This window comes from Hyperoodon ampullatus (assembly GCF_949752795.1).
Source record: "Hyperoodon ampullatus genome assembly, chromosome: 3".
NCBI lineage: Eukaryota > Metazoa > Chordata > Mammalia > Artiodactyla > Ziphiidae > Hyperoodon > Hyperoodon ampullatus.
In genome coordinates this window covers 55,239,792-55,265,818 of record NC_136916.1, presented here as the reverse complement: position 1 = coordinate 55,265,818, position 26,027 = coordinate 55,239,792, and the positions used below count along the sequence as shown (strand labels likewise).

Below are 26,027 nucleotides of genomic sequence, written 5' to 3'. Positions count from 1 at the left end.
TCTATTTTAAATATAGCAGTGTGTATATGTCAATCCCAAACTCTAATGAAATTTTTAAAAGATAACGTTTACATGGTTTGTTTTTTTTATGTAGAAATACAATTGATTTTTGTATATTGACCTTGTATCCAAAGACCTTGCTAAATTACCTTACTATTCTTTTGGATTTTCTACATATAAATATGACATCTAGAAATAATGGTGGGTTTGTTTCTTTCCAATCCTTATACTTTTGTTTTATTTTTCCCTCTCTTTTTGCACAGGCAGTGTTGAACAGAAGAGATGATGGGGACATCTTTGTCTCATTTCCAATCTTGGGGGTATCTTTTAATATTTCACCATTAAGTGGGATGTTTACTTTAAATGTTTTAGAGGTTTTCTTTGTTAGGTTAAGGAAATTCTCTTCTATTCTTAAGTTGCTAAAAATGGTTTGTTTATTGTCTCTTAAAATCATGACTGGATATTGATTTTATCAAATGCTTTTTCTGCATCTATGGAGATAGCTAATTATACACTTTTTCATTTTTATTCTATTGATATTTATCTTTATTCCCATTGATTAATTTTGGAATGTTAATCCAGTCTCTCATTCCTGAAATAAACTCAACCTGGCAGTGTTGTATTTTTCTATCCATAATTATTTTTGATAAGATTTTTGCATTTATTTTCGTGAAATATCAGCCTCTAATCTTCTTGTCAGGTTTGGGTTTTTTTTAACATTAAAAAAAATTATTTATTTATTTTGGCTGCATTGGGTCTTCATTGCCGCACACAGGCTTTCTCTAGTTGCGGCGAGTGGGGGCTACTCTTTCCTGTGACGCACAGGCTTCTCATTGCGGTGGCTTCTCTTGTTGAGGAGCACGGGCTCTAGGCAGGTGGGCTCCGTAGTTGTGGCTCGCGGGCTCAGTAGTTGTGGTGCGTGGGCTTAGTTGCTCCGCAGCATGTGGGATCTTCCTGGACCAGGGCTTGAACCCGTGTCCCCTGCATTGGCAGGCGGATTCTTAACCACTGCACCACCAGGGAAGCCCCCAGGTTTGGTATTAAGGTGATGCTGAAATCAAAACAAGTTAGGATGTATTCCTTCTTTTCTGGAAGAGTTTGTGTAATTTGATATTTCTTTCTTAACCATTTGGGTGAAAACTTGATGAAATGCTTTAGAACTAGTGTTGCAGACCGTGTTTTGGGAAACAGTGGTCTAGACAGCAAAACTTAAATATGAAATAGTTGAATTCTCTTGTTTTATTCATTTCCTCCCTTAGGCAGCACGGGCCTTTCCCTTCCTGGTTCTGTGGGGCTCGGCTAAGTCACCACATAGGAGAGCAGTGAGCCATTTGAGACCTGAGCCTGGTCCTCAGGAATTCGCTCTCTCCCTGCCAGCAGGAGGCCTGCCCCAGCCCTGCTCAGCCATCTCCACATTCCTCTGACAGAATGAATGCCCTGGATGGTGTCCCCTTCAAGGTGCCCAAGGGCTTTGTGATAGGAACGGAGCCCCTCCCTGGGCCAGAGCTCAGTGTCCCAGACTGCAGGGAGCTTCTGCTGGGTTCTATGGTAAGTGTATCTCTCTGTCTGTCTTCTCATCCCTGGGTCTGTGGGTCTGATGCTGAGCCTCATGAGGTCCCTTGTTCCTTGATTTTAACTGGCAGCCAGTCCTGTTCTGGTATATTCTAGGAAGTTTGGAAATAACCCAAGAGGAAAAGATATTTCATGAAGAAGGCTAGTGTCCTGGTGTTGGGGGCTATTTAGTGGGTCTTATTTTAAGTTTAGAATGACTGGAAATTTGCCTATATAGAGTGACTGAGAGTCATAGCAAAGATTCTCCAATTCCTCTGTTCTCTATCAGCCTGCTGCCAATTCTAAAATTCCACCATTAGAATCACTTCGTTGGGCTAAGACACTATCTCCAGAATCCTCCATTAAAATGCAGACAGTTACATGGGACACATCAGAAGGGATTACTATTCCACAGACCCAAAGCACATCTACCCTGGGGGCACCCTTGAGGCACCCCTTGCCCCACGGCTCACACACTGGGATATGCACCCAGTATATATGGTGGTATCACATACCCTCAGGATAAACATGATTATTTAACTTCCAAGTGAGTCAAATTTACTTGAAGATTTAGGAGGAAACCTATTGCATTTATATTATAACACAGATGTATCATGGGGTAGAAGGCAAAATTCACATGAATTTTTAAAAAATGAAAGAAAAGACTTGCAGAGAACTGTGGAGCTGGCATTGGGTCTCTTGGGACTGAGTCCTCAGGCTCTTCTGTGCTCAGTCAGTGCTGTCTGTGGGCTAACTTTGTAGGAAAGTTTGAGGATCTAGTTCAGCTCTCACTCACTTTGCATATGTGGACCTGAGACTCAGAGAAGGGAAATGATTTGTCCAAAGATAGTGGCAGTGGCAGGACTAAAACCCAGGTCCTGACTCTAGATCACTTCCTGCTGGCTAAGAGAAGGATTGGAACATGAGAGCCATCAGACAGATAATGTTCGAGGGCAAAAAAAAGGTTGTGGGAAGTGAGGTGCAGAGAGCATAGTCCAGGAAGGAGAGGCCTGAGGAGGGTCAGGTAGAGAGGCATGAGTGGCCTGTGGGGACAGGAGCAGGAGACTTATCTGCAGACTCTGGAGTTGCACTTAAGCTCCTTAGGACCCAGAACAGAAATAAGCTTTGTAAAGCCCTGAGCACAGTGTCCAGTGGCCCATGCTCTGTGGGGCAGGAGATCTTGCTCTCCCCAGGCAGCCTGGGCTGTGGGCCCTCTGGCAGTTGGGCCTGTATTGTTGGGAAGAGGAACTTGCTTTACTAAACTCCAGGGGAGGTAGACTATCACAACTTTTCCCTCTCTGCTGGGCTCAAGCCAAGCTGGGAAGAGGCTATTCTGAAGGTTACTTCTCCTCGAAGCAGAAATGTGTACCCTTCTGCCTAGTCTATGTCTAGTGTCCTAGCTCATGTGCTGGCCCTGGCTCTGCCTCCTATTCTCAGGGTGGGCATCTGTACTCCCTTGTGCCTGTTTCCCTTCCTGAGCCTCCATTTCTTTTACTGCTGTGGCAAATAATCAAATAGACTCCAAGTATGATTTACAGCCTCTCCTGGTCAGTCTTCCAAATGTACTGGGCTGTATTCCCAGTGTTTGGAACTTGAAACACATTTTCCCATAGCAACAATGTTATAGATAGTAGTTATATTACCAGATGAACCTGTAGTGGCCTAAAGAGAAAAAAAGAAAAAATAGCTACCATTTATTGAGCACCTGCTATGCACCAGGCCCATGCTAGGTGCTCTTTATACGTTCACTCTTCTCTCATTTTTATGACCCGTTTAGCAGGTGGGTGTTCCTTCCCCATGGCACAGGAAACCAAAGTTTCCACCCAGGTGACCAACAGGGTCATGTGGCTTGTAAGTGACACAGCCAGGACTCCAATGTGATCAGACCCCAAAGCCTATGTCCGCTCCCTGTACCCTACTGCCTTCCCAAGGAGCCTCAACAAGTCTGTGTTTTGTTGTTTCATCATAGTTTCATCATCCCTTTAATCAGAGTTAATTTCCCTTTTGTCAATTAAAATTTTTAGAAAGAAAATATATTCATACAGTTTGAAATGAAATACATATATATACATGTATATATAGGTATAGCACAAGGGTCAACAAACATTTTCTGTAAAGGACCAGATAGTAAAAACTGGTAATTACTTAACTCTGCTGTTGTAGGAAGAAAGGGCCATAGACATTACAGAAAGTAGTGGATGGGTATGGCTGTGTTCCAATAACACTTTATTTATAAAAACAAGGTTAGAGGTCAGTTTGGCTCCCAGGCAGTTTGCCTACCCTGAAAGAGTGAAAAGCCTTCCACTGACACCTTCCCATCTGTCCTGTCCCCACCTCTACTGGTGACCTCTGTTACTCATTTTTTAAAATGTATTCTTATGGAGATTCTTATGTGTGTACATACAAGCAAATACAGCTATTTCCTCCTTTTTTACACCAAGGGTAGCATTTTATATACACTGTTCTTCTTGATTTTTTTCACTTAATATATTTTAAGACCTTCCACATCAATACATAGAAAGCTTCTTCACTTTGTTTTTCACTGTATTGCGTTAAATGAATACATCGTACTTTATTGAATGAATCCCCTCTTGATGGACACTTAGGTTCTTCCCAGTCTTTTGCCATTACAAACAATGCTGCAGGTAAAGACTATGCAGATGTCCTTTTGAATTGAAGTGTATTGCTATATTGCCCTCCATAAGGGTTATATTGATTTACATCCAACCAGCACTCTACAAGGGGCCTATACCTCAGCTCCACTCCCCAACAGAGAGCCATAAGATGTTGGATCTTTGCCCAGGGATAGGCAAATGGTATCTCAGTGTAGTTTTATTTTGCCTTTCTCTTATCCTTAGTGAGTTTGAGCAGCTTTTCATGTGTTTAAGAGCCATCTGTATTTCCTTTTCTGTGGACTGTCCATATCTTTTGTCCATTTCCCTGTTGGGCTGTTGGTCTTTTTCTTATCTATTTCTAGGCACTCCTATATTAGTCTGTGTTATCAGAGCTGTTTTCCTTCCAGTTTGTCATTTGCCTTTGGCCCTGCTTATGGGGTATATTTGCCATGCAGATTTTCACATGTGCGTCTGTGTACTTTCATGGCTTCTCAATTTCAATTCAGAGGAATGTTTTCCCACTTGAGGTTATAGAGAATTTCTCTCCTGTTTTCTCCTAGTACTTTTATGGTTTCATTTCATACAATTGTATCTTCGATCCTTTTGGAATTCATCCTCGTGTATGATGTGAGGATGGATCCAACTTTATTTCCTTTCAGCTGACTAACACCATTTTTGACTAACACCATCTTCTTCCCATTGCTTGAGATGCCACCTTATTATTTACTAAGTCCCATAGATATTAATTTCTATTTCTGGACTTTCTGTTCTGTACCTTTAGTCTATCTGTGCCAGTGCCTTAGCTTTAATTATTGAGGTTTTATAATATATATTAACAGCTGGTAGGGCCAGTCCCCCTTATTTCTCTTTTTGTCCCCAGAGTTTTTCTGGCTATTCTTATTGGTTTGTTTTTCATATTGAAATTTAGAATCATCTTGCTTAGCTTCCACAAATCACAGTGCTGGTATTTTTTTTTTCACATCTTTATTGGAGTCTAAGTGCTTTACAATGTTGTGTTAGTTTCTGCTGTACAACAAAGTGAATCAGCTATATGTATACATATATCCCCATATCCCCTCCCTCTTGAGTCTCCCTCCCACCCTCCCTATCCCATCCCTCTAGGTCGTCACAAAGCATCAAGTTGATCTCCTTGTGCTATGGAGCAGCTTCCCACTAGTCATCCATTTTACATTTGGTAGTGTATATATGTCCATGCCACTCTCTCACTTCATCCCAGCTTCTCCTTCTCCCCCTGTGCCCTCAAGTCCGTTCTCTACATCTGCATCTTTATTCCTGTCTTGCCACTAGGTTCATCAGTACCGCTTTTTAAAATTCCATATATATGCGTTACTATACAGTATTTGTTTTTCTCTCTCTGACTTCACTCTGTATGACAGATTCTAGGTCCATCCACCTCACTACAAATAACTCAATTTCATTCCTTTTTATGGCGGAGTAATATACCATTGTATATATGTGCCACATCTTCTTTATCCATTCATCTGTAGATGAACATTTAGGTTGCTTCAATGTCCTGGCTATTGTAAATAGTGCTGCAATGAACATCGTGCTACATGACTCTTTTTGAATTATGGTTTTCTCAGGGTATATGCCCAGTAGTGGGATTGCTGGGTCATATTGTAGTTCTATTTTTAGTTTTTTTAAGGAACCACCATACTGTTCTCCATAGTGGCTGTATCAGTTTACATTCCCAACAACAGTGCAGGAGGGTTCCCTTTTCTCCACACCTCTCCAGCATTTATTGTTTGTAGATTTTTTGATGATGGCCATTCTGACTGGTGTGAGGTGATACCTCATTGTGGTTTTGATTTGCATTTCTCTAATGATTAGTGATGTTGAGCATCTTTTCATGAATTTGTTGGCCATCTGTATGTCTTCTTTGGAGAAATGCCTATTTAGGTCTCCCACCCATTTTTGGATTGGGTTGTTTGTTTTTTCAATATTGAGCTGCATGAGCTGCTTGTATATTTTAGAGATTAATCCTTTGTCAGTTGCTTCATTTGCAAATATTTTCTCCCATCCTAAGGGTTATCTTTTCATCTTGTTTATGGTTTCCTTTGCTGTGCAAAAGCTTTTAAGTTTCATTAGGTCCCATTTGTTTATCTTTGTTTTTATTTTAGTGTCTCTAGGAGGTGGGTCAAAAAGGATCTTGCTGTGGTTTATGTCATAGAGTGTTCTGCCTATGTTTTCCTCTAAGAGTTTGATAATGTCTGGCCTTACATTTAGGTCTTTGATCCATTTTGAGTTTATATTTGTGTATGGTGTTAGGGAGTGTTCTAATTTCATTCTTTTACACGTAGCTGTCCAGTTTTCCCAGCACCACTTATTGAAGAGGCTGTCTTTTCTCCATTGTATATTCTTGCCTCCTTTATCAAAGATAAGGTGACCATATGTGTGTGGGTTATCTCTGAACTTTCTATCCTGTTCCATTGATCTATATGTCTGTTTTTGTGCCAGTACCATACTGTCTTGATTACTATAGCTTTGTAGTATAGTGTGAAGTCAGGGAGCCTGATTCTTCCAGCTCCATTTTTCTTTCTTAAGATTGCTTTGGCTATTTGGGGTCTTTTGTGTTTCCATACTAATTGTAAAATTTCTTGTTCTAGTTCTGTCAAAAATGCCATTAGTAATTTGACAGGGATTGCATTGAACCCGTAGATTGCTTTGGGTAGTATAGTCATCTTCACAATACTGCTTCTTCCAATCCAGGAGTATGGTATGTCTCTCCATTTGTTTATGTTATTTTTGATTTCTTTTATCAGTGTTTTATAGTTTTCTGAGTACAAGTCTTTTGCCTCCTTAGGTAGGTTTATTCCTAGGTATTTTATTCTTTTTGTTGCAGTGGTAAATGGGAGTGTTTCCTTAATTTCTCTTTCATTGTTAGTGTATAGGAATGCCAGAGATTTCTGTGCATTAATTTTGTATCCTGCAGCCTTACCAAATTCATTGATTAGTTCTAGTAGTTTTTTGGTGGCATCTTTAGGGTTTTCTATGTATAGTATCATGTCATTGGCAAACACTGACAGTTTTACTTCTTCTTTTCAATTTGTATTCCTTTTATTTCTTTTTCTTCTCTGATTGCCATGGCTAGGACTTCCAATACTATGTTGAATAATAGTGGCGAGAGTGGACATCCTTGTCTTGTTCCTGATCTTAGAGGAAATGCTTTCAGTTTTTCACCATTGAGATTGATGTTTGCTGTGGGTTTGTCGTACATGGCCTTTATTATGTTGAGGTAGGTTCCCTGTATGCCCACTTTCTGGAGAGTTTTTATCATAAATTGGTGTTGAATTTTGTCAAAAGCTTTTTCTGCATCTATTGAGATGATCATATGGTTTTTCTTCTTCAGTTTGTTAATATGGTGTATCATATTGATTGATTTGCATATATTGAATACTCCTTGCATCCCTGGGATAAATCCCACTTGATGATGGTGTATGATCCTTTTAATGTGTTGTTGGATTCTGTTTGCTAGTATTTTGTTGAGGATTTTTGCGTCTATGTTCATCAGTGATATTGGTCTATGATTTTTTTCTTTTGTGATATCTTTGTCTGGTTTTGGTATTAGGGTGATGGTGGCCTTGTAGAATGAGTTTGGGAGTGTTCCTCCCTCCACAATTTTTTGGAAGAGTTTGAGAAGGATAGGTGTTAACTTTTCTCTAAATGTTTGATAGAATTTGCCTGTGGAGCCATCTGGTCCTGGACTTTTGTTTGTTGGAAGATTTTAAATTATAGTTTCCATTTGATTACCTGTGATTGGTCTGTTTATATTTTGTAATTCTTCCTGGTTCAATCTTGGAAGGTTGTACTTTTCCAAGGGTTTGTCCATTTCTTCCAGGTTGTCCATTTTATTGGCATAGAGTTGCTTGTAGTAGTCTCTTAGGATCTTTTGTATTTCTGTGGTATCAGTTGTAATCTCTCCTTTTTCATTTCTAATTTTATTGATTTGAGTCCTCTCCCTCTTCTTCTTGATGAGTCTGGCTAAAGGTTTATCAATTTTGTTTATCTGATCTTTATGATTTCTTTCCTTCTGCTAACTTTGGGTTTTGTTTGTTCTTCTTTTTCTAGTTGCTTTAGGTGTAAGGTTAGAATATTTGTTTGAGATTTTTCTTGTTTCTTGAGATGAGCTTGAATTGCTGAGAGCTTCCCTCTTAGAACTGCGTTTGCTGCACCCCATAGGTTTTGGATCATCACGTTTTCATTCATTTGTTTCTAGGTATTTTTTTATTCCTTCTTTGATTTCTTTAGTGATCTCTTGGTTATTTAGCAGTGCACTGTTTAGGCTGCATGTATTTGTGTTTTTTACTGTTTTTTTCCTGTAATTGATTTCTAATCTCATAGTGTTGTCAGAAAAGATGCTTGATATGATTTCAATTTTCTTAAATCTTCCAAGGCTTGATTTGTGACCCAAGATGTCATCTATTCTGGAGAACGTTCCGTGTGCACTTGAGAAGAAAGTGTATTCTTCCACTTTTGGGTGGAATGTCCTCAAAATATCAATGAAGTCTATCTGGTCTACTGTGTCATTTAAAGCTTGTGTTTCCTTATTTATTTTCTGTCTGGATGATCTGTCTATTGTTGTAAGTGAGGTGTTAGAAGTCCCCCACTATTACTGTGTAACTGTCGATTTCTCCTTTTATGGCTGTTAGCATTTGCCTTATGTATTGAGGTGCTCCTATGTTGGGTGCATAAATATTTATAATTGTTGTGTTTTCATCTTGGATTGATTCCTTGATCATTATGTAGTGTCTTGCTTATCTCTTGTAACAGTCGTTATTTTTTTATTTTTTTAAAACTTTTATTTATTTTTATAAATTTTAAAGATTTATTTATTTGTTTTTGGCTACATTGTGTCTTTGTTGGTGCTCACGGGCTTTCTCTAACTACAATGAGCGGGGGCTACTCTTCATTGTGGTGGCTTCTCTTGTTGCAGAGCACAGTCTCTAGGTGCGCAGGCTTCAGTAGTTGTGGCATGAGGGCTCAGCAGTGGTGGCTCACAGGCTCTAAAGTGCAGACTCAATAGTTGTGGTGCATAGGCTTAGTTGCTCCATAGCATGTGGGATCTTCCCAGACCAGGGCTTAACCCCGTGTCCCCTGCCTTGGCAGGCGGATTCTTAACCACTGCGCCACCACAGGGAAGCCCCCAACAGTCTTTATTTTAAAGTCTATTTTACCTGATATGAGTATTGCTATTCCAGCATTCTTGTGATTTCCATTTGCATGGAATATCTTTTTTTTTTCTTTTTTTAAAATAAATGTATTTATTTATTTATTTTTGGCTGCATTGGGTCTTCATTGCTGTGCGTGTTCTTTCTCTAGTTGCGGCGAGCGGGGGCTACTCTTCATTGTGGTGCACAGGCTTCTCATTGCGGTGGCTTCTCTTGTTGGGGAGCATGGGCTCTAGGCGTTCAGGCTTCAGTAGTTGTGGCACGCAGGCTCAGTAGTTGTGGCTTACAGGCTCTATAGCGCAGGCTCCGTAGCTGTGGTGCACAGGTTTAGTTGCTCTGCGGCATGTGGGATCTTCCCAGAGCAGGGCTTGAACCCATGTCTCCTGCATTGGCAGCGGAATCTTAACCACTGCACCACCAGGGAAGTCCCCAACAGTCTTTATTTTTTTCATTTTTATTTTTTGCGGTACGTGGACCTCTCACTGTTGTGGCCTCTCCTGTTGCGGAGCACAGGCTCTGGACGCGCAGGCTCAACAGCCATGGCTCACGGGCCCAGCCTCTCCGCGGCATGTGGGATCCTCCTGGACCGGGGCACGAACCCATGTCCCCTGCATCGGCAGGCAGACTCTCAACCACTGCGCCACCAGGGAAGCCCCAACAGTCTTTATTTTAAAGTCTATTTTATCTGATATGATCATTGGTATTCCAGCTTTCTTTTGATTTCCATTTGCATGGAATATCTTTTTCCATCCCCTCACTTTCAGTCTGTATGTGTCCCTAGGTCTGATGTGGGTTTCTTGTAGACAGAATATATAAGGGTCTTGTTTTTGTATCCATTCAGCCAGTCTGTGTCTTTTGGTTGGAGCATTTAATCCATTTACATTCAATGTGATTATCGATATTTATGTTCCTATTACCATTTTCTTAATTGATTTGGGTTCGTTTTTGTGGGTCTTTTTCTTCTCTTGTGTTTCCGACTTAGAGAAGTTCCTTTAACATTTGTTGTAAAGCTGGTTTGGTGGTGCTGAATTCTCATAGCTTTTGCTCGTGATTTCTCTGTCAAATCTGAATGAGCAGGCTTCCCTGGTGGTGCAGTGCGTAAGAACCTGCCTGCCAATGCAGGGGACATGGGTTCGATCCCTGGTCCAGGAAGATCCCACATGCCGTGGAGCAACTAAGCCCATGCACCACAACTATTGAGCCTGCGCTCTAGAGCCTGCAAGCCACAACTACTGAAGCCTACATGCCTGGAGCCCATGCTCCGCAACAAGAGAAGCCACTGCAATGAGAAGCCTGTGCACTGCAACGAAGAGCAGCCCCTGCTCGCTGCAACTAGAGAAAGCCTGTGTGCAGTGATGAGGACCCAACACAGCCAAAAATAAATAAATAAAATAATTTTTTAAAAAAAGACTCATTAGCCACCTTTCTTTAAAAAAAAAATCTGAATGAGATCCTTGCTGGGTAGAGTAATCTTGGTTGTAGGTTTTCCCCTTTCATCACTTTAAATATGTCCTGCCCCTCCCTTCTGGCTTGCAGAGTTTCTGCTGAAAGATCAGCTGTTAACCTTATGGGGATTCCCTTGTATGTTATTTGTTGCTTTTAATATTTTTTCTTTGTACTTAATTTTTGATAGTTTGATTAATATGTGTCTCTGAGTGTTTCTCCTTGGATCTATCCTGTGTGGGACTTTCTGTGCTTGCTGGACTTGACCGACTATTTCCTTTCCCATGTTAGGGAAGTTTTCAACTATAATCTCTTCAAATATTTTCTCAGACCCTTTCTTTTTCTCTTCTTCTGGGACCCCTATAATTTGAATATTAGTGCGTTTAATGTTGTCCCAGAGGTCTCTGAGACTGTCCTCAATTCTTTTCATTCTTTTTTCTTTATTCTGCCCCCCGGCAGTTATTTCCACCATTTTATCTTCCAGCTCACTTATCCATTCTTCTGCCTCAGTTATTCTGCTATTGATTCCTTCTAGAGTATTTTTAATTTCAGTTATTGTGTTATTCATCACTGTTTGTTTGCTCTTTAGTTCTTCTAGATCCTTGTTAAACATTCCTTGTATTTTCTCCATTCTGTTTCCAAGATTTTGGATCATCTTTACTATCATTACTCTGAATTATTTTTCAGATAGGTTGCCAATTTCATCTTTATTTATTTGGTCTTGTAGGTTTTTACCTTGCTCCTTTGTTGTAACATATTTTTTTTGCCATTTCTTTTCTTTTCTTTTTTTTTTTTTTGATGGATGGGGCTGTATTCCTGTCTTACTGGTTGTTCAGCTTGCGTCTTTGCATCCTTTTATTCCTTAAGTCCTGTTGACTGTCTCATTATCTCACAGTCTCTTTCTCTCCATGACTGCCTCATCAGTTCTGAAGTTGTCTTTTTCACTCCTCTGTCCTTCACAACCCACTTATTTTGCTCCAATCTCTTTCTCTGTCCGTTTATTCTGCACACACTTACAAATATCCCCTTGGGGCCAGAACTGCCCTGGGCCTTGAGAATACAGAGAGAAATAAGATACACCCAGGGAGCCACACTTAGAACAGCTAAGTTATGTTCCTCTCTCCAACATAGGATCATTCAGGGGTGGGAGGGGGCAGTGCCTGTCTGCCTTTCTGCCTCCCATTTTCCCCACACACACCACTTGCCCCAGCCTTAACTGGCCATCATTGAGCACTGAAATTGCCTTTTGAGAATATTTATATTTTTTAATGGAGTTTTATATTTCCAGTTCTAAATTTTAATGGTAGGTACTGGGAATATTTTATTTTTGCCTCATTTACAAACTCTCAATTTAGATTATTTATGTGGGCTCCAGATTTATTTTTTAGGTGGCTTGATCTGTAGTGGAGAAAGCACTACAGTCAGATGGACAGAGGAATCCCAGCTCAACCACTCACCACTAATCTGACCACAAGCAAATTAAATTTTCTAAGCCTCATTTTGGTAATCTGGAAATAGGAATAACATTAGGACCTACTAAGTAGAGTTCAACAAAAATTAGCAATTTTTACATTTCCTGGGCCCCAAAGTAACCTCGGATGGCAGCGAATGGGATGGAGGCAAGTACCACTCCACAGAGAGGTTGGCAGGCCTGGGCCAGCCTCCAAGGCCAACTGCTCAGTGACAAATGATGCTGGGCTCAAGTGAAAGCTTCTTTGCTAAGAACAAGTTTTGTTGGAGAATTTTTTAAGCCCCTGTTGTTCAATTATATACTGAATGGCAAAGGGACTTAGATATTTGTTTTCACTGTTTCAGTCTATTAATCTATTCCTTACTTTGTCCTTCCTGCACAGTTTGCCATTAAATTGTTATTGATATCCATCCACCCCAGTGCTAGCTAAAACCAAGGGTGAGGGTGGGCTGTGATGAATGCCTGGGGCTTAGAATCAGAAACTGCCCAGGCCTGGCGAGTCTGTGCCTGAGTAGGTTCCCCAGAGGCCAGAAGGTAGGGGTGTGCCCCCGGCCCTGGTTTGCCTGGCGGAGCCTCATGTGGCCGTCTTTCCGCAGCACGACTTCAGCCTGGAGAGGAGGGCACTCTTCTGGGTGGAGGCTGTAGTCCAGGGACCCTGCCTGGTCCAGTGCGATGCCCCGGGGGCAGCTTCAGCCCCTCCCGCCTGGCTCTTGCTGGTCAGCCCTGAGCAAGGGCTGGAGCCCATGCCTGCCACAGCTGAAGGTCCTGAGGCTAGACCGCAGGAGCATCCTGAGGAGGAAGAGGTGGAGGAGAAGGACCAGGATGAGGAAGAAGCCTCTGCCATGGAGGAAGAGCCGGACCCCTGCAGCCCCCAGCCCAGCTCCTCGGCGAGTCCCAGCCTGGGCCAACACCGGTGCTCGCTGGACGTGCTGCGCGGCGTGAGGTCGGAGCTGGCCGGGGCGCGGCGGCGGCTCTCTGAGTGCAGGCTGGCCGCCCGCCCCCGCAGTCTCCTGCACCGCATCCGCCACCGAGCTCTGAGCCTCTGCCCTGGCCCCGCGTCACCCCTGGGCCCGGCACTCCCGCTCCCCAGCGCCCCCGCGACACCCCCGGCCCCAGAGCCATCGCTCCCCAGCACCCCTGCGCTGCCCCCGCGGCCCTCCACGGCTGGCGCCGTGCCCCCGCTGCGGAGCCACAGGCCCGCGGTTGCGGTAAGGAAACTGCCCCCTTGGCCGAGGCCACAGCTCAGCAGTGAGGCTCCCGCAGTCTGGGTCTCCAGCCTGGTTCGAAGCCTCGGTCCCCTCCTCTCCGTGCGCCTCCTCCCTACCTGCTCTCACCTGGCCCTATACCATGCAGTCCTTCCTGCGGCCCTTTGCCTAGAATATTCCCTGCTCAGAAGTCCCTAATCCCTGTTTCTCACTGTGCCTTCTTTGCTTCTGTTAGGGCGCATGTCATAATAATTGTAATTACCCAATATCTGTCTGTCTCTTCCAATGGAATATGATTCTTCTAGCGCAGCGACTGGATCGCATTTATGTTTGTTTCCACAGCACCCAGCAGCACACTTGGCCCATAGGGGGTGCTCAGTGAATGTCTGTTGAATCAGTGAATGTGACTCAGATCTAGGGCTTCCCACCCAGCAAGGCTTGCTGTAGGATGGGTAAGGGGAAGGCTCAATCAAGGAATATTCACTGTACAGTTACTTCCTTCAAGAGACTGGGTTGGAAGAGACCAGGTCAAACGCACAGGACAAGGAGAGGGGCAAGGAAGTGTGAGACAAGGCAGCACTGTACAGTGGGAGGAATCAAGTATTTTGAGAGAGGTGAGGGTTGCTGCAGGATGGGAAGGCTTCAGGACAGAGGATGTGTACCAAGAAGAACTGGGAGCAGATATGAACATATGGTGAAGCTAATGAAGCTTAAGCCTCAGGCCCCTCACTAGCTCCTTCCAAGGCCTTGTACATAGTTTTATATCCGTAACTGTTTCTTTTTTCTTTAAGTGGTCCAGATTGTGTAAGTATCAAACTCCACAAAACCTGGATCTGGAACAGATGGATTAGGTCAGGATTAGTAGCAGGAGGTGGCAGTTAGGCACAGCTTTCTTCCCCTCAGCAGTTCCACAGTCAGGCCAGGAGATGCAACAGAATAAGGCCAAGGTGAAATTAAATCCAAAAGACAGATTCAAGGTCTGGCATTTCCCACTCACTGCTGTGTGAGCTTAGGCAAGTCACTGAATTGCTCTGAGCCATCTCTTCTCTACCTGTCAAGTGGGCAGCAACCCCTCACGCAGTTATTTAGAGCGAACAGAGAAGAGGCTGTGTAAACTGCACAGGCCACGCCCACATCACGGACTAGCTGCTGATGCCAGGATGGCTCTTCCCTGGTGCCAATTAAATTTAACTCTAGCAACAATCCTACAGCGGGGTTGGGGGGAGGATGGGGCAGATGTTCTGAAGAGGAGGAAACTGAGGCAGAGAGCAGGTAAGAATCTTTTTCAAGGTCACAAGAGTAGACTCAAATCCTAAGATTTGCATGTTTTTCACCTGGGGTAAAGAGCAGATCCTAGGATGAGGTCATGGCAGGAAAACCCCTGAGAAGATGAGGACGGGTGGGGAATTCACATGTCACATGCACTCTGCTCCTGAAGTCAGGGCAGCAGCTAGGCTTTTCTTGGGGAGGAGGGGACAGGGCGGTATGTTCGGGGTTAGCAGATGGGTGCTTCTTCATGGGGGACGGGTTAGGGGTGATGCCAGCCAAACCAATTGAAATGCCTTCAAGCCACCCTCCTTAGTCCAGGGTCTGTGTGGGTTTCCCCAACACCACAGCTGTACCCAGTTCCTACCCTACTCCATGCCCAGCCAAGCCCCAGCCAGCCAAACTCAAGAAGGAAGATCTGGCTGGGAAGATCACCCCTGCTTCCCCCTTACTAAGGTGTGGGGTAAAGAACCCTGGATTTGATTCTGAGTAGGGTTCAGGTCCCAAAAGTGTGTTGCTTACCAGGTCATTAACTTTTCTGAACCTTGACTTCAATATCTGTAAAATAGAATGAGCCTATCATATTTCTCTTTCAGGGTTGTTTTAAGCAGTAAGTATTATCATCTACTGGCAGTTTCTGTATGCCAGGCCCTTTGCTAATCAGTTTTCTCACCTTGTCTTACTTAAGCCTTGTAATAACCCTGTGAGGTATCTGGTATGATTGCATCCATTTTACACATGAGTAAACTGAGTAAACAGTGGAGAGCTGGGATTTGAATCCAGGCCTGCAGGACTCCAAGCTCCTCACAATATTAGCCCCTACACTCTGTAGAGATGGTGGTACATAAAGGCATCTTTAAAAATGTCCTGCCTAGCCAGGTGTCACCTCCATGGTAACTGACACATCCACTTGTCTGTGTTTCAGTCCCTCAGCCCGCATACCTGCCTGCCACCTCCTGGGCAGGTGCCCCAGCCTCTCGCCACCCACAGATTGCACCCTGATTCTGCTGACTTGCTGTCTGCCCTGAGCCAGGAGGAGCAAGACCTCATTGGGCCAGTGGTCGCCCTGGGGTATCCCTTGCACAGGGCCATCATGGCTCTACAGAAGACTGGGCGGCAGAGCCTGAGCCAGGTGAGTGGAGGACCCAGAACTGGGGGCGCTGTGGAGCTGGAGCCCAGTGAGTGGCCACGTTCTTTTTATCTTCAACTTGAAGACTTTTATGTTTTTCTCTAGAGGCAGAATTTCAGCTTAGAATCAATTATTGGGGGTTGTGAGCAAGTTTCTAGACCCTAATGCTACCACCTCCATAGGCGTTTATCAGGAATCCCCATACCTACTTGGGGAGTCTCAGTATTCTACTCCTGTCCCAGTCTCTGCCCCAGATACAGAAGACTGGAGCTTTGGGCAGCCACGAATCTCTCCAGAGCTGCCCAATAACACTTTCTGCAGTAGGAGAGATGTTTTATTCCTGTGTTGTCCAATACAGTAGCCACTAGCGATATGTGGTTACTTGAAATGTGGCTAGTGTGACTGAGAATTTTAATTAATTGTAATTAATTAAAATTTAAAGGTAAATAGCCACATGTGGCTACTGGCCACCATATTGAATGGCACAGCTCTAACCACTTCCCTCAACAGTTTATCTGTACCCATATCCATGTCTCTCTCTTTCCATCTACCCATCCATCAATCTAGTCATCAGTATTTGCTGGGCACTTCTTGGGTGTTTAGATGCAGCTAGGAGCTATGGGGAAAACCAATATTGTAGGTTAGGTTCCCCAGGAAGCAGGCTCCAATGGAGTTTGGCATACAGGATATTTATTAAGGAGACCCTTGGGAACAACTTCTGGGTAAGGGAAATGACAGAAGCAAGGATGGGTAGAGGGAGAGGTTGAGCTTTGTAGACCCAGTGACAGCCAACGCCACAGCTCAGAAGCATAAATGGCCCTTCAGAGTTGTCCTAATTGGGGATGAGATGGTCAGGCCTTCATACTTCTGCTTCAGTCAGTCACCAATGTGGGAAGAGTGTGACTTGAGAGAAGTGATTCTCTGCAGCTAAGGCAGTTCCTGAAGGGACAGATAGTTTCTGTGTGAGAACCTTCCAGGGCAGCACCTTAGGCTGATCTGAGATTTCAGAAGTTGCCTCCACCTTTGGCTGCCACTGAAAAGCCAGGACCTTGGCCAAGAAGCTGTCCAGGAGGGCTGTGAGGGGCCAAGTCCATGGTAGGGACTCTGACATGCCCCTTCAGTCCCTCCAGACCCTGTGACAAGGCTAAGGTCTCGGGCCATCACTGTGGGGGTCTGAAGACTAGCTGGAGGCAGCACAGGGCACTGGCCTCCCTGTGGGTGGGCTGGGAGAATCTCACTGCATCAGGAACGTTGTGTTTCCAGACATAGACTGACCACCTGCCTGGTGAGTCTTCTCCCAGTGAGCAGTCAGGGGCCAGGCACTAAGGGGTGGGCCTGAAGGGCCATTGGATGACTTCATCTATCCTCCCCCACCAAGTTAGTATTCCTCTCTGTTCTGTGAAGCTCCACCATTAACTGAGCATCTCCTTTGGGTTCACAGCCCTTCTCCCTTTGAAAGACAAACACTACAGTAAATCCTTTTGAAAAGAGATGAACGACAGATGTCCAGGAGGGAGGGCATCAGGTGATAGAGACAGGGCACTTGGAAGAACCAAGGGGAGAGGAAGAGATACAAAAGATAAGCTTTGTCCATCACTCCTTCTTTCCTTCCACAAGGATCGGTGTGTCCACTGACTGCCTGCAGGACAGGTGTGGGTGGCATGTGTGAGGGTCCATAGGCCGGGCCCAGACTTGCCATGGGACTCTAGGCACATCAGGTCCCCTCTTTGAGCCTCACTTTCCCCATTCACAGAGTGGAGGGGAATATGTGTTTATAATCAATAACTGCTGGAGGTCCCATCCTGGAGTCTGATGGTGACATCCTCACCTACTGTGGGGCCTGAGATAGGCCTGGTAACTGACCAAGCAGGAGAATCCTTACAAATGCAGATTCTCAGGACCTACTCTGCAGAGTCCCAATCAGTGGATCTGGAGTGGGCCCAGGGCCCTATCATTTTAAAAGATCTGCAGATAGTTCTGATATGCATGGTTCTGATATGCAGCCTGGCTTGGGTCTATTAGTGTGGACTGAGTCAGAGATTCTCAACCTTGGCTGCACACAAGAATCACCTGGAGAGCTGTAAAAGTCCCAGTTCCCAGGCTGTCCCCCAGACCAGTCATACCAGGGCCTCTGGAGGTGAGCATCAGCAGTTTATGGGTAGTGATACTGAGGCACCAGTAGTTTTAAGGCTCCCAGGTAGCTATAGTCAGCACCAAGGCTGAGAACCTTTGCTGTCGATGAACCAAGAGGTGAAGGGAGCATCTCCCATCTGCCCTGCCCCTGTTTTCACCTTCGGAAACCCTGTCTACTTTCAAGCCAGCTCAAAGCCCCTCCTCTAGCAGCTGGACCCCCGATGCACAGGCACTGGCCAAGAGGTCAGGTGATCTGAGCCCTAGTCCTGGGACCTGGGGCAAGCTTCCCGCCCTGCCTAGACTTCAGTTTCCTCAACTGTGCAAGGAGAGCTTGGTTGGGTGGTTTTCAAAATGTGCCCAGAGCAGGGTCCCTAAGGTGGGGGCACTGGACTCTGGGTTCCCTCCACCTCCTGCCCACAGTTCTCCCAGAGCAGCTTCAACCTTACCCTGTTACTGTTGAAGCCCCCTGGTGCTTGGACAGTTCAGAAGCTAAAACAGTTTGAAAACCATTAGTCTACTATGATCTATGTTTTCTGCCCAGTTCTGAAGGTCTGCAGAAACCTGACCTGTTTCTCCTCCACTTATACCCATAATTCTGATCATCTGGAGCCTTCATTTGGCAGACTCCCTGTAAATCCTGCTTTGATCTGCCCGGCACTCATGTTTTCCTGTATCTGGTTTATAGCGCCCACTGAGCTGTAAGCTCCCGGAAGGTAGTTCTTAATTCATTTTATAAACACAGCATACATTTATTGAGCCCCTTCTGCCTGCCTGCCATGCTGGGTTCTAGGAACACAGTGGTGAACAAGACTGACACAACTCTTCCCTCGTGGAACAAGAAGTTAGTGGATGAGAAAGACAGTAGAGCAATTACAAAGCTGTATGTGAGGGGAAGCATGGGGTGCTGTGGGAGCACCTGGTGGAGATGGGGGGTGGGGAGAAGCTCCCCAGGGAAGAGGAGTGAGGCTGGCCTTGGCCTTGGAACTGGATGTGCAGGAGTCTGGGGGTGCTGAGGGAGCAGCTGGGCTGCTGACAGAGGTAAGCTGGCCGCTGAACCTGGGTTGGGAGGCAGCACTTTATCCTGAGGGCAAAAGTAGCCCCTGATGACTAAGCAGGGAGTGGCTAGAAGAGGTGTTCCGCCCTGTGGGTCCTCCACTGTCCCCTCCCCTTTCCAGCGCTGGTGCAGGACTGTTGCAGAGTGGGGCCCACGGGGTCCTGGATGGCAAAGATGTTATGTGTCTGGCGGTGGGTGGGGTGCACAGCTGTGGGTGGGAGAGGAGGTTATCTTCTCACAGGTGGGTGCTCACCAGGGAGGGTAAGCATCCTGGGTGGGTGGTGGGTAGATACCCGTGTTTGAACCCTGGCCCATTCCCCACTTAGGTTCTGGGAACACCTTAGCCCACCCTGACAGCCCTCTTCCTGGATTCCAGCCCCCAGCTTGGGACAGTTGGTGAGGCTTTGCTGTCCACCTGTCCCCAGGGGAGGCCTCTGACCCTCTTCTGTTGGCTCATGGGTCTCTGGGGCCACGTTGTGTGTGGCAGGTTGCCCAGTCAGCCTGGCCCTGAGCTCAGCCTTAATGAGGCCCTTGGGTGCCTCCTCCACCCCATCTGCTGTCCCTGTCACCCCTCTTAAACTCCTTCCCTCTGTGCCCCTTTCCTGCCCAGTTTCTCCGCTACCTTAGTGCCTGTGACCGGCTATTGCGACAGGGCTACGAGGAAGGCCTGGTGGATGAGGCCATGGAGATGTTCCAGTTCTCCGAGAGCCAGGTCAGCAGGGCCTCCAGCCTGGGCCCCCGGGGAGGGGAGGTGTGGGGTGCACACATGAGCCTGGTGTGCTGGGGAGGACCAGTGCCAGAGCCGGCCTGGGGGCCACAGGAGACAGCCTGCTTGCTCAGCCCTAGGGAGAATGAGGCAGCCCAGGGAGGTGGGGCATGGGGAAGGCAAGAGGACCCAAGGGGAAGGGGAAGGGGGAAGGGAAGGGGAAGGGGGAAGGCAGGAGGGAGGGCTTTAGTGTTATTTAACTGAATCAACACAACAAACATTGACTTTCACTCCTTGTCAGACACCCAGACAGGAGCCAGATAGGTAGCAGAAAGGTGCTTGAACTCTGTGCTCGGGGAGTGTGCCGCCTACCTGGAAACCCAGAATGCATGCGCCTGTGGTCCCAGTAGGAGGACATTCTAAGTGCCTGATGAATGTGACCTGTCCACAACTGGCAGTTGCCCCAGGCCGAGCAGTCTTCACAGAGGCTGAGGGAGGGATGCAGGGGTGGGAGAGATGCCGAGGATGAGGAGCAGAGAGGGACAGGGAAGTTTCAAGCACCGGGGCCTGAGGAGGAAGGCAGGCAGAGGCTGTGCTGTGTGAGACCTTGGCAGGGTTTGGGGCCTGGACAGAGACCCTGCTCTGTGCATCCTCTGGGCACCAGTATGCAGCCTTCCTCCTCCTGCCCCAGCGCAGCACCCGAGCACAGGGAGTCAGGAGTGAGCCAGAGTGGGGAAGGAAAGCCGCACAGAGAGAGCTGGCAGCCTGGCTGGGCTCCCCTTCCTTGGCACAGGAAGGGAGGTTTGAGCCCATGTCACTGAGGTACAGGAAAACCACAGGTGCTGCCCAGGATCAGGCTCACCTGGCCTGTGGGGGGTCACAGCTTTCTGGGGGTATGTACAGTGGGCACCTGGGAGGGGGCTCCCCAGGGCAGAGGCCCAGCCTCACAGAGTCCTCCACGCCCTCTCTGCCTCCTGTTCCTCAGGCAGGGGAGTTCCTGCGCCTCTCGGAGCAGTTCAGCGACATGGGCTTCCAGCAGGACCGGATCAAGGAGGTGCTGCTGGTCCACGGCAACCGCCGTGAGCAAGCCTTGGAGGAGCTGGTAGCCTGCGCCCAGTGACCCTGGACGCACCTTGCAGGGCCCACGCATCCCTGGCAGTCCATCCTGACTGTATTATGAAGACCACATAAGAATAACAAATTGATGCCTACTCATTGTAAAAATGCAAATGATGCCAAGCGTGGGAATAAATACTGTAAAGGAGGCAAAACTTTACCCATCTTAGGATTTCAACTGGGGCTCTTTAACAAAAAGAGATTAACAAGAGAAAAATAAAAGTTTATTAATGCATGCGGCACACATCATGCCTGAGAAACTTCAATGAAAAGTAACTCAAAATAGCAGTTTAGAACTCTGGCTTATATAGCATCTTCAACAAAGAACAATAAATTTGTAGAGAAATGACAGGACAAAGGAAAACAGTTTTAGGCTTCCAAGGATGGCAGCTGTGGGAAGGTAAACATATGGGAGGGAACTAATGGAGTAAGGTTTGTTTGTAGGTTCCCCTGGTACATTTCTGGGCTGACAAGAATCTGTCTCCAGAAAAGGAGAATTTATATCCTGCCTTTAAGCAGAAAAGAGGGGAAGGGTAGAGAGAGCTTTTCCTGCATTTGCTGCTTCTTAATTGCCTTCAGCTCAAAATAATTATGTCAAAGAGGCATTTTTTGGGGTGACAGTCTGGTTTCCTTCAATACCAAAAGAATCAGCTGAAAGAGTTGAAAGTGTTTCCTTGTGGGGAGGGGCAGATGGAGTTGCATAGGCGAGGAACTGTTTTCGTATAAACTCCGTAAAATGACCTATATTTGATTCTTTAAACTATGGGCATTAGTAACTTTGAGTTTAAGAAAATTAAAACAAATAAATGATGTGCAGTTCTTTGGGTCCTATAGGTTTCTGGTCTTGGGGTGCAGAGAATATCTAACTGTGGGTCAGAAGACCTAATTCTGATTTTGGTTCTGCTGATAACTGGCTCAAGGCCTCTTTGGGCCTAAGTTTCCCTAGGATAAGTGGAGTGATTAGCCCTGACTGCTATCCATAAGAATGCCCTGGGGAGTTTGTTAAAATGTCCAAGGCCCCACTCCTGGATAATCTGATTCAGAAAGTCCAGCTTGGCAGCCCTCGGGAATCTGTTTTGTTATTATAACAAGCTCTCTGGAGATTCTTTCTTTTTCTTTTTTTAATTGATTTTTTGGTTGTTATTGTTGACCCCCTTCACCCATTTCCCCCCCTTCCATCCCCCACCTCTGGCAACCACTAATCAGTTCTTTGTATCTATGATCTTGTTTTTATTTGTTTTTTAATATCCCACATATGAGAGCTCATACAGTATTTGTCTGTCTTACTTATTTCACTTAGCATAATACCCTCAAGGCCCATCCTTGTTGTCATAAATGGCAAGATCTCATTCTTTTTTTACAATGAATAATATTCCATTGTATAGTTACACCACAGTTTCTTTATCCATGCATTCATCAATGGACACTTAGGTTGTTTCCATATCTTGGCTCTTGTAGATAGTACAGCAATGAACATGGGGATGCAGATACCTTTGCAAGTTAGTGTTTTTGTTTTCTTTAGATAATATCCAGAAGTGGAATTGCCAGATCATATGGTAGTTCTATTTTTAATTTTTTGAGGAACCGCCACACTGTTTTCCATAGTGACTGCACCAATATACATTCCCACTAACAGTTCTCAAGGGTTCCCTTTTCTCCACATCCTCACCAACACTTGCTATTTCTTGTCATTTTGATAATAGTCATTCTGACAGGTGTGAGCTGGTATCTCATTGTGGTTTTGATTTGCATTTCCCTGATGATTAGTGATACTGAGCATCTTTTCATGTACATGTTGGCCACCTGTATGTCTTATCTGGGAAAAATGTCCTTCCAGATCTGCCCATTTTTTAATCATATTGTGTGTGTTTTTTGCTGTTGAGTTGTATGAGTTCTTTATATATTTTGGATATTAGCCCCTTATCAGATATATGATTTGCAAATATTTTCTCTCATTATGTAGGTTGCTTTTTCACTTTGTTGATAGTTTCCTTTACTGTGCAGAAGCTTTTTAGTTTGTTGTAGTCCCACTTGTTTATTTTTGCTTTTGTTGCATTTGCTTTGGGTGTCAGATTCAAAAAATCATCACCAGAACCGATGTCAAGGAGCTTACTGCCTATGTTTTCTTCTAGGAGTTTCATGGTTTCACGTCTAACATTCAAGTCTTTAACTCCCTTGAGTTAATTTTTGTGTGTGGTGTGAGATAGTGGTCAAGTTTTATTCTTTTGCATGTGACTGTCCAGTTTTCCCAACACCATTTATTGAAGAGACTGGCTGTCTTTTCCCCATTGTATATTCTTGGCTCCTTGGTTGTAAATTAATTGACCACACATACGTGTGGGTTTATTTCTGGTTTCTCTATTCTGTTCCATTCATCTACGTGCCTGTTTTTAGGCCAGTATCTCTGGGGATTTTTATTCAATGTAATGGGCCCATGGCCAGTGTGTCTGATATCAGAGCCAGAGATCTGGCTTCTGCTCTCACAATCTGTGGTCCTATGTCAGTCTTTCCTCATTTGGGGATTGGGCAGGTTGGGACCAAAGTTGTCTCCAGTCACCCCAGGCCTAGCTTCTGGAGGTCCCCAGGGATTGAGGGGACAAATTGCTGGAGCTACCCATGATTCAGGCAAGCAGAGGTCAGAAGACAAGATGCTGATGCCTCTGCCTTTCTCAGCTGCCCTGAGCAATGACCTGCAGCTATTAGCACAGAACCAAAACCTCTCAGCCCCCTCCACCCAACAAACAGGGCTGGACCTGGAGTTGAGGCCTGTAAAAAACGCAAATAAAATCTTGTTTGAACATGCAGTGAGGACTTCTGGAGGCTTACACAGGCCTAAACAACAAGTTTGGGACTAGAACCCAGGTTTCCTGAGGCCCATCCAGCCCCTGGGTACTTTCCATTAAGCCTCAATGCCTGCCAACTTGAAATTACATTAAAAATATTCTTTGGCCTTGAAACTTGCTTTAAATAACTTGCAGGCAACATAAAACTATTTTAGAAATCGGCGAGATGGCATTAAGTTAGTCAAAAATAAAACTGCTCTTGGAAAAGAGTAAAATTCAAATTCAATTTCTAAGATGTAATGTTAAATCTAAAGCTATTTATGTTTTGATTAAGGTAATCTGGCCTCAGTCTGCCACCTTATTAGGTCCCCTTGTTTCGAGGCGACCAGTTGGCTGGCCTCTCCCCCACGTCACAGGGCCTTCCTCCATGTCACTCCCCCATCCTTCTCCCACCTGCCCCAAACTTTCCCATCCCTAGAAAACTATTGCTTGATTAAAAATGAGACATCAATGGGCACAGTTAGTTTAAATTATTTTTTAGGAGGTAGAATAGTGTGGTAGTTAAAGGCATGGACTCTGAATTCAGATTTGGGCTGAAACTACAGCCCTATTACAAACTATCTATGCAAGTCACATAACCTCTCTGTGCCTCAGTTTCTTATTCATAAAATATGGACACTAAAATTTCCCAGTTAGGATGATTGAACAGGAGAGTGTACCGGAAGCTTGTGACATGGCATCTAGTAGCTATTTACTTATTTATACATATTTATGCCCTGCTTTGTTCTAGAATCACTACTACCTTTACTCTGTCATCCTTCTCATTATCATTATGGTTAACAAATCTCCAGCATTTATAATCAAACTCAGAAAACCTGGGAGAAACTCTCCCCCAGTGACTGGGCCTCTTTGGTCAGCAGGGTTTAAGAAGCTGTTTGGAACAGAGGACTCTGGGAGAAAGATAGTCTCTACAGCTAACAGTAAGGGTCATTGGTGGCCCCTTGAAACAGCAGCAGATGACACACTCAGCTACCAGAAGCCAGAGTCTAAACAATGTGACCCTTGGAGAGGAAGCCAGGTGGATGGTGGAGTCAGGGGACCAGGTGGTGACCAATGCCTGGCCCAAGGAAGCAGAATGAAGTAAGTTCTCCCTGAGGCTTTGCTTTTACCTCTGTCCGCATATACTCTGTCTCCTCTTCTGTGTCCCAACCATGTTCCCTCAGAGACCCAGTGCCAGCAGGTTGAAGAAGCCCTCCTGACTCTGATGGGGAGGGTGTGGTATGTGTATGGGAGGCCCTCAGAAACTATTTCAGCCTGAAACCTCAAGTTCTTTGTGTGTTCCCTTCCCAGGGAAATGTGTGCCCTCTAACTAGCTGACCCTTCTGCCTCCTTCTTATAAGGACCTTTATGATTATATTGGGCCCATCTGGATAATCGCCCATCTCAAAATCCTAAACTTAATCACATCTGCAAAGTCCCTTTTACCATGTAAGGTAGATAACTCCAAGGATTAGGACATGGCAGTCTTTGGGGGACCATTATTCAGTCCAGCACAGGGGGCAATGCTTAACCCAAAATAATCCGTGACTAACGGTGGAATTTCAGGCAGTCACATAAGGGAGTTTTGTTGTGTTTTGCATTACTCTTTATACAAAGGACATTTCTATTTTGGAACAGAATGACAGTGGAGCAGGCCTTACCCAGGGGTCAGGGTCTGAGCCTGGGCCCTCACCAGGCTCAAGCTGACACAGCTGGCTCTTCTCCTCTCTCACCTCTACCAGGAGCCTCTGGGGCTCTTGCTTCAACTTGAGTCAACCTTCTGCAGCTGACAACATTCTCCTGGCACCGGGAGCAGTGCCAGCTGAGGGGCTGCCAGAGCCTCCTCTTGGCCCTGACCCTTCCATTCTGGAGATAGTGGGGTAGGACGCACCCTCAGGTCACAGCTGGCCTCCAAGGATCACGTGGAGGTGTCAGGAGCTTCCTCTTCCCGGACCCTCCTCCCCTCTCAGCCTCCTTCCTTCCACACTCCCTCCCTGCCCCCTCCCCATCCTGCCCTGTCCTCCTATCTTATCTGGTGATTAGAGAGGTGATTGTGGGCCCCTGCAGAGAAACACGCTTTTCCTTTTAAAAGAGGATTCAGGGAGACAGCAATGCTTACCTCATGAACAGTGGCTCATAAATGATAAGGTTTGGCCGAGTAAAAAGCCTGCCAAGGGATGGGGTGGCACTCCCAGTTTTCACCTTATTTCACCATCCATTCTGTCTCTTTTTAGACTCACTTCAAGGAGGATTTGGGGCTTTTGGGAGCTCTGGAAAGAGTCTTTCCTAATGAGATTGGGGGAGGCTTCCAGAGCCCCTCCCTCAGG

At 45.5% G+C, this 26,027-nt stretch overlaps 1 protein-coding gene across 1 annotated transcript; it reads left to right on the top strand.

Annotated features, from left to right (window-relative positions):
• Positions 1 to 1,428: 1,428 nt before the first annotated feature.
• Positions 1,429 to 21,196, top strand: UBAP1L (ubiquitin associated protein 1 like; the record flags this gene model as incomplete). The annotated part of the gene is made up of 5 exons (XM_079699398.1): positions 1,429 to 1,548; positions 12,866 to 13,477; positions 15,666 to 15,872; positions 19,667 to 19,768; positions 20,748 to 21,196. The coding sequence occupies 5 exons, from the start codon at positions 1,429 to 1,431 to the stop codon at positions 20,880 to 20,882; spliced, it is 1,176 nt and encodes a 391-aa protein (XP_079555524.1). The 3' UTR covers positions 20,883 to 21,196.
• Between the last annotated feature and the right edge of the window lie 4,831 nt (positions 21,197 to 26,027).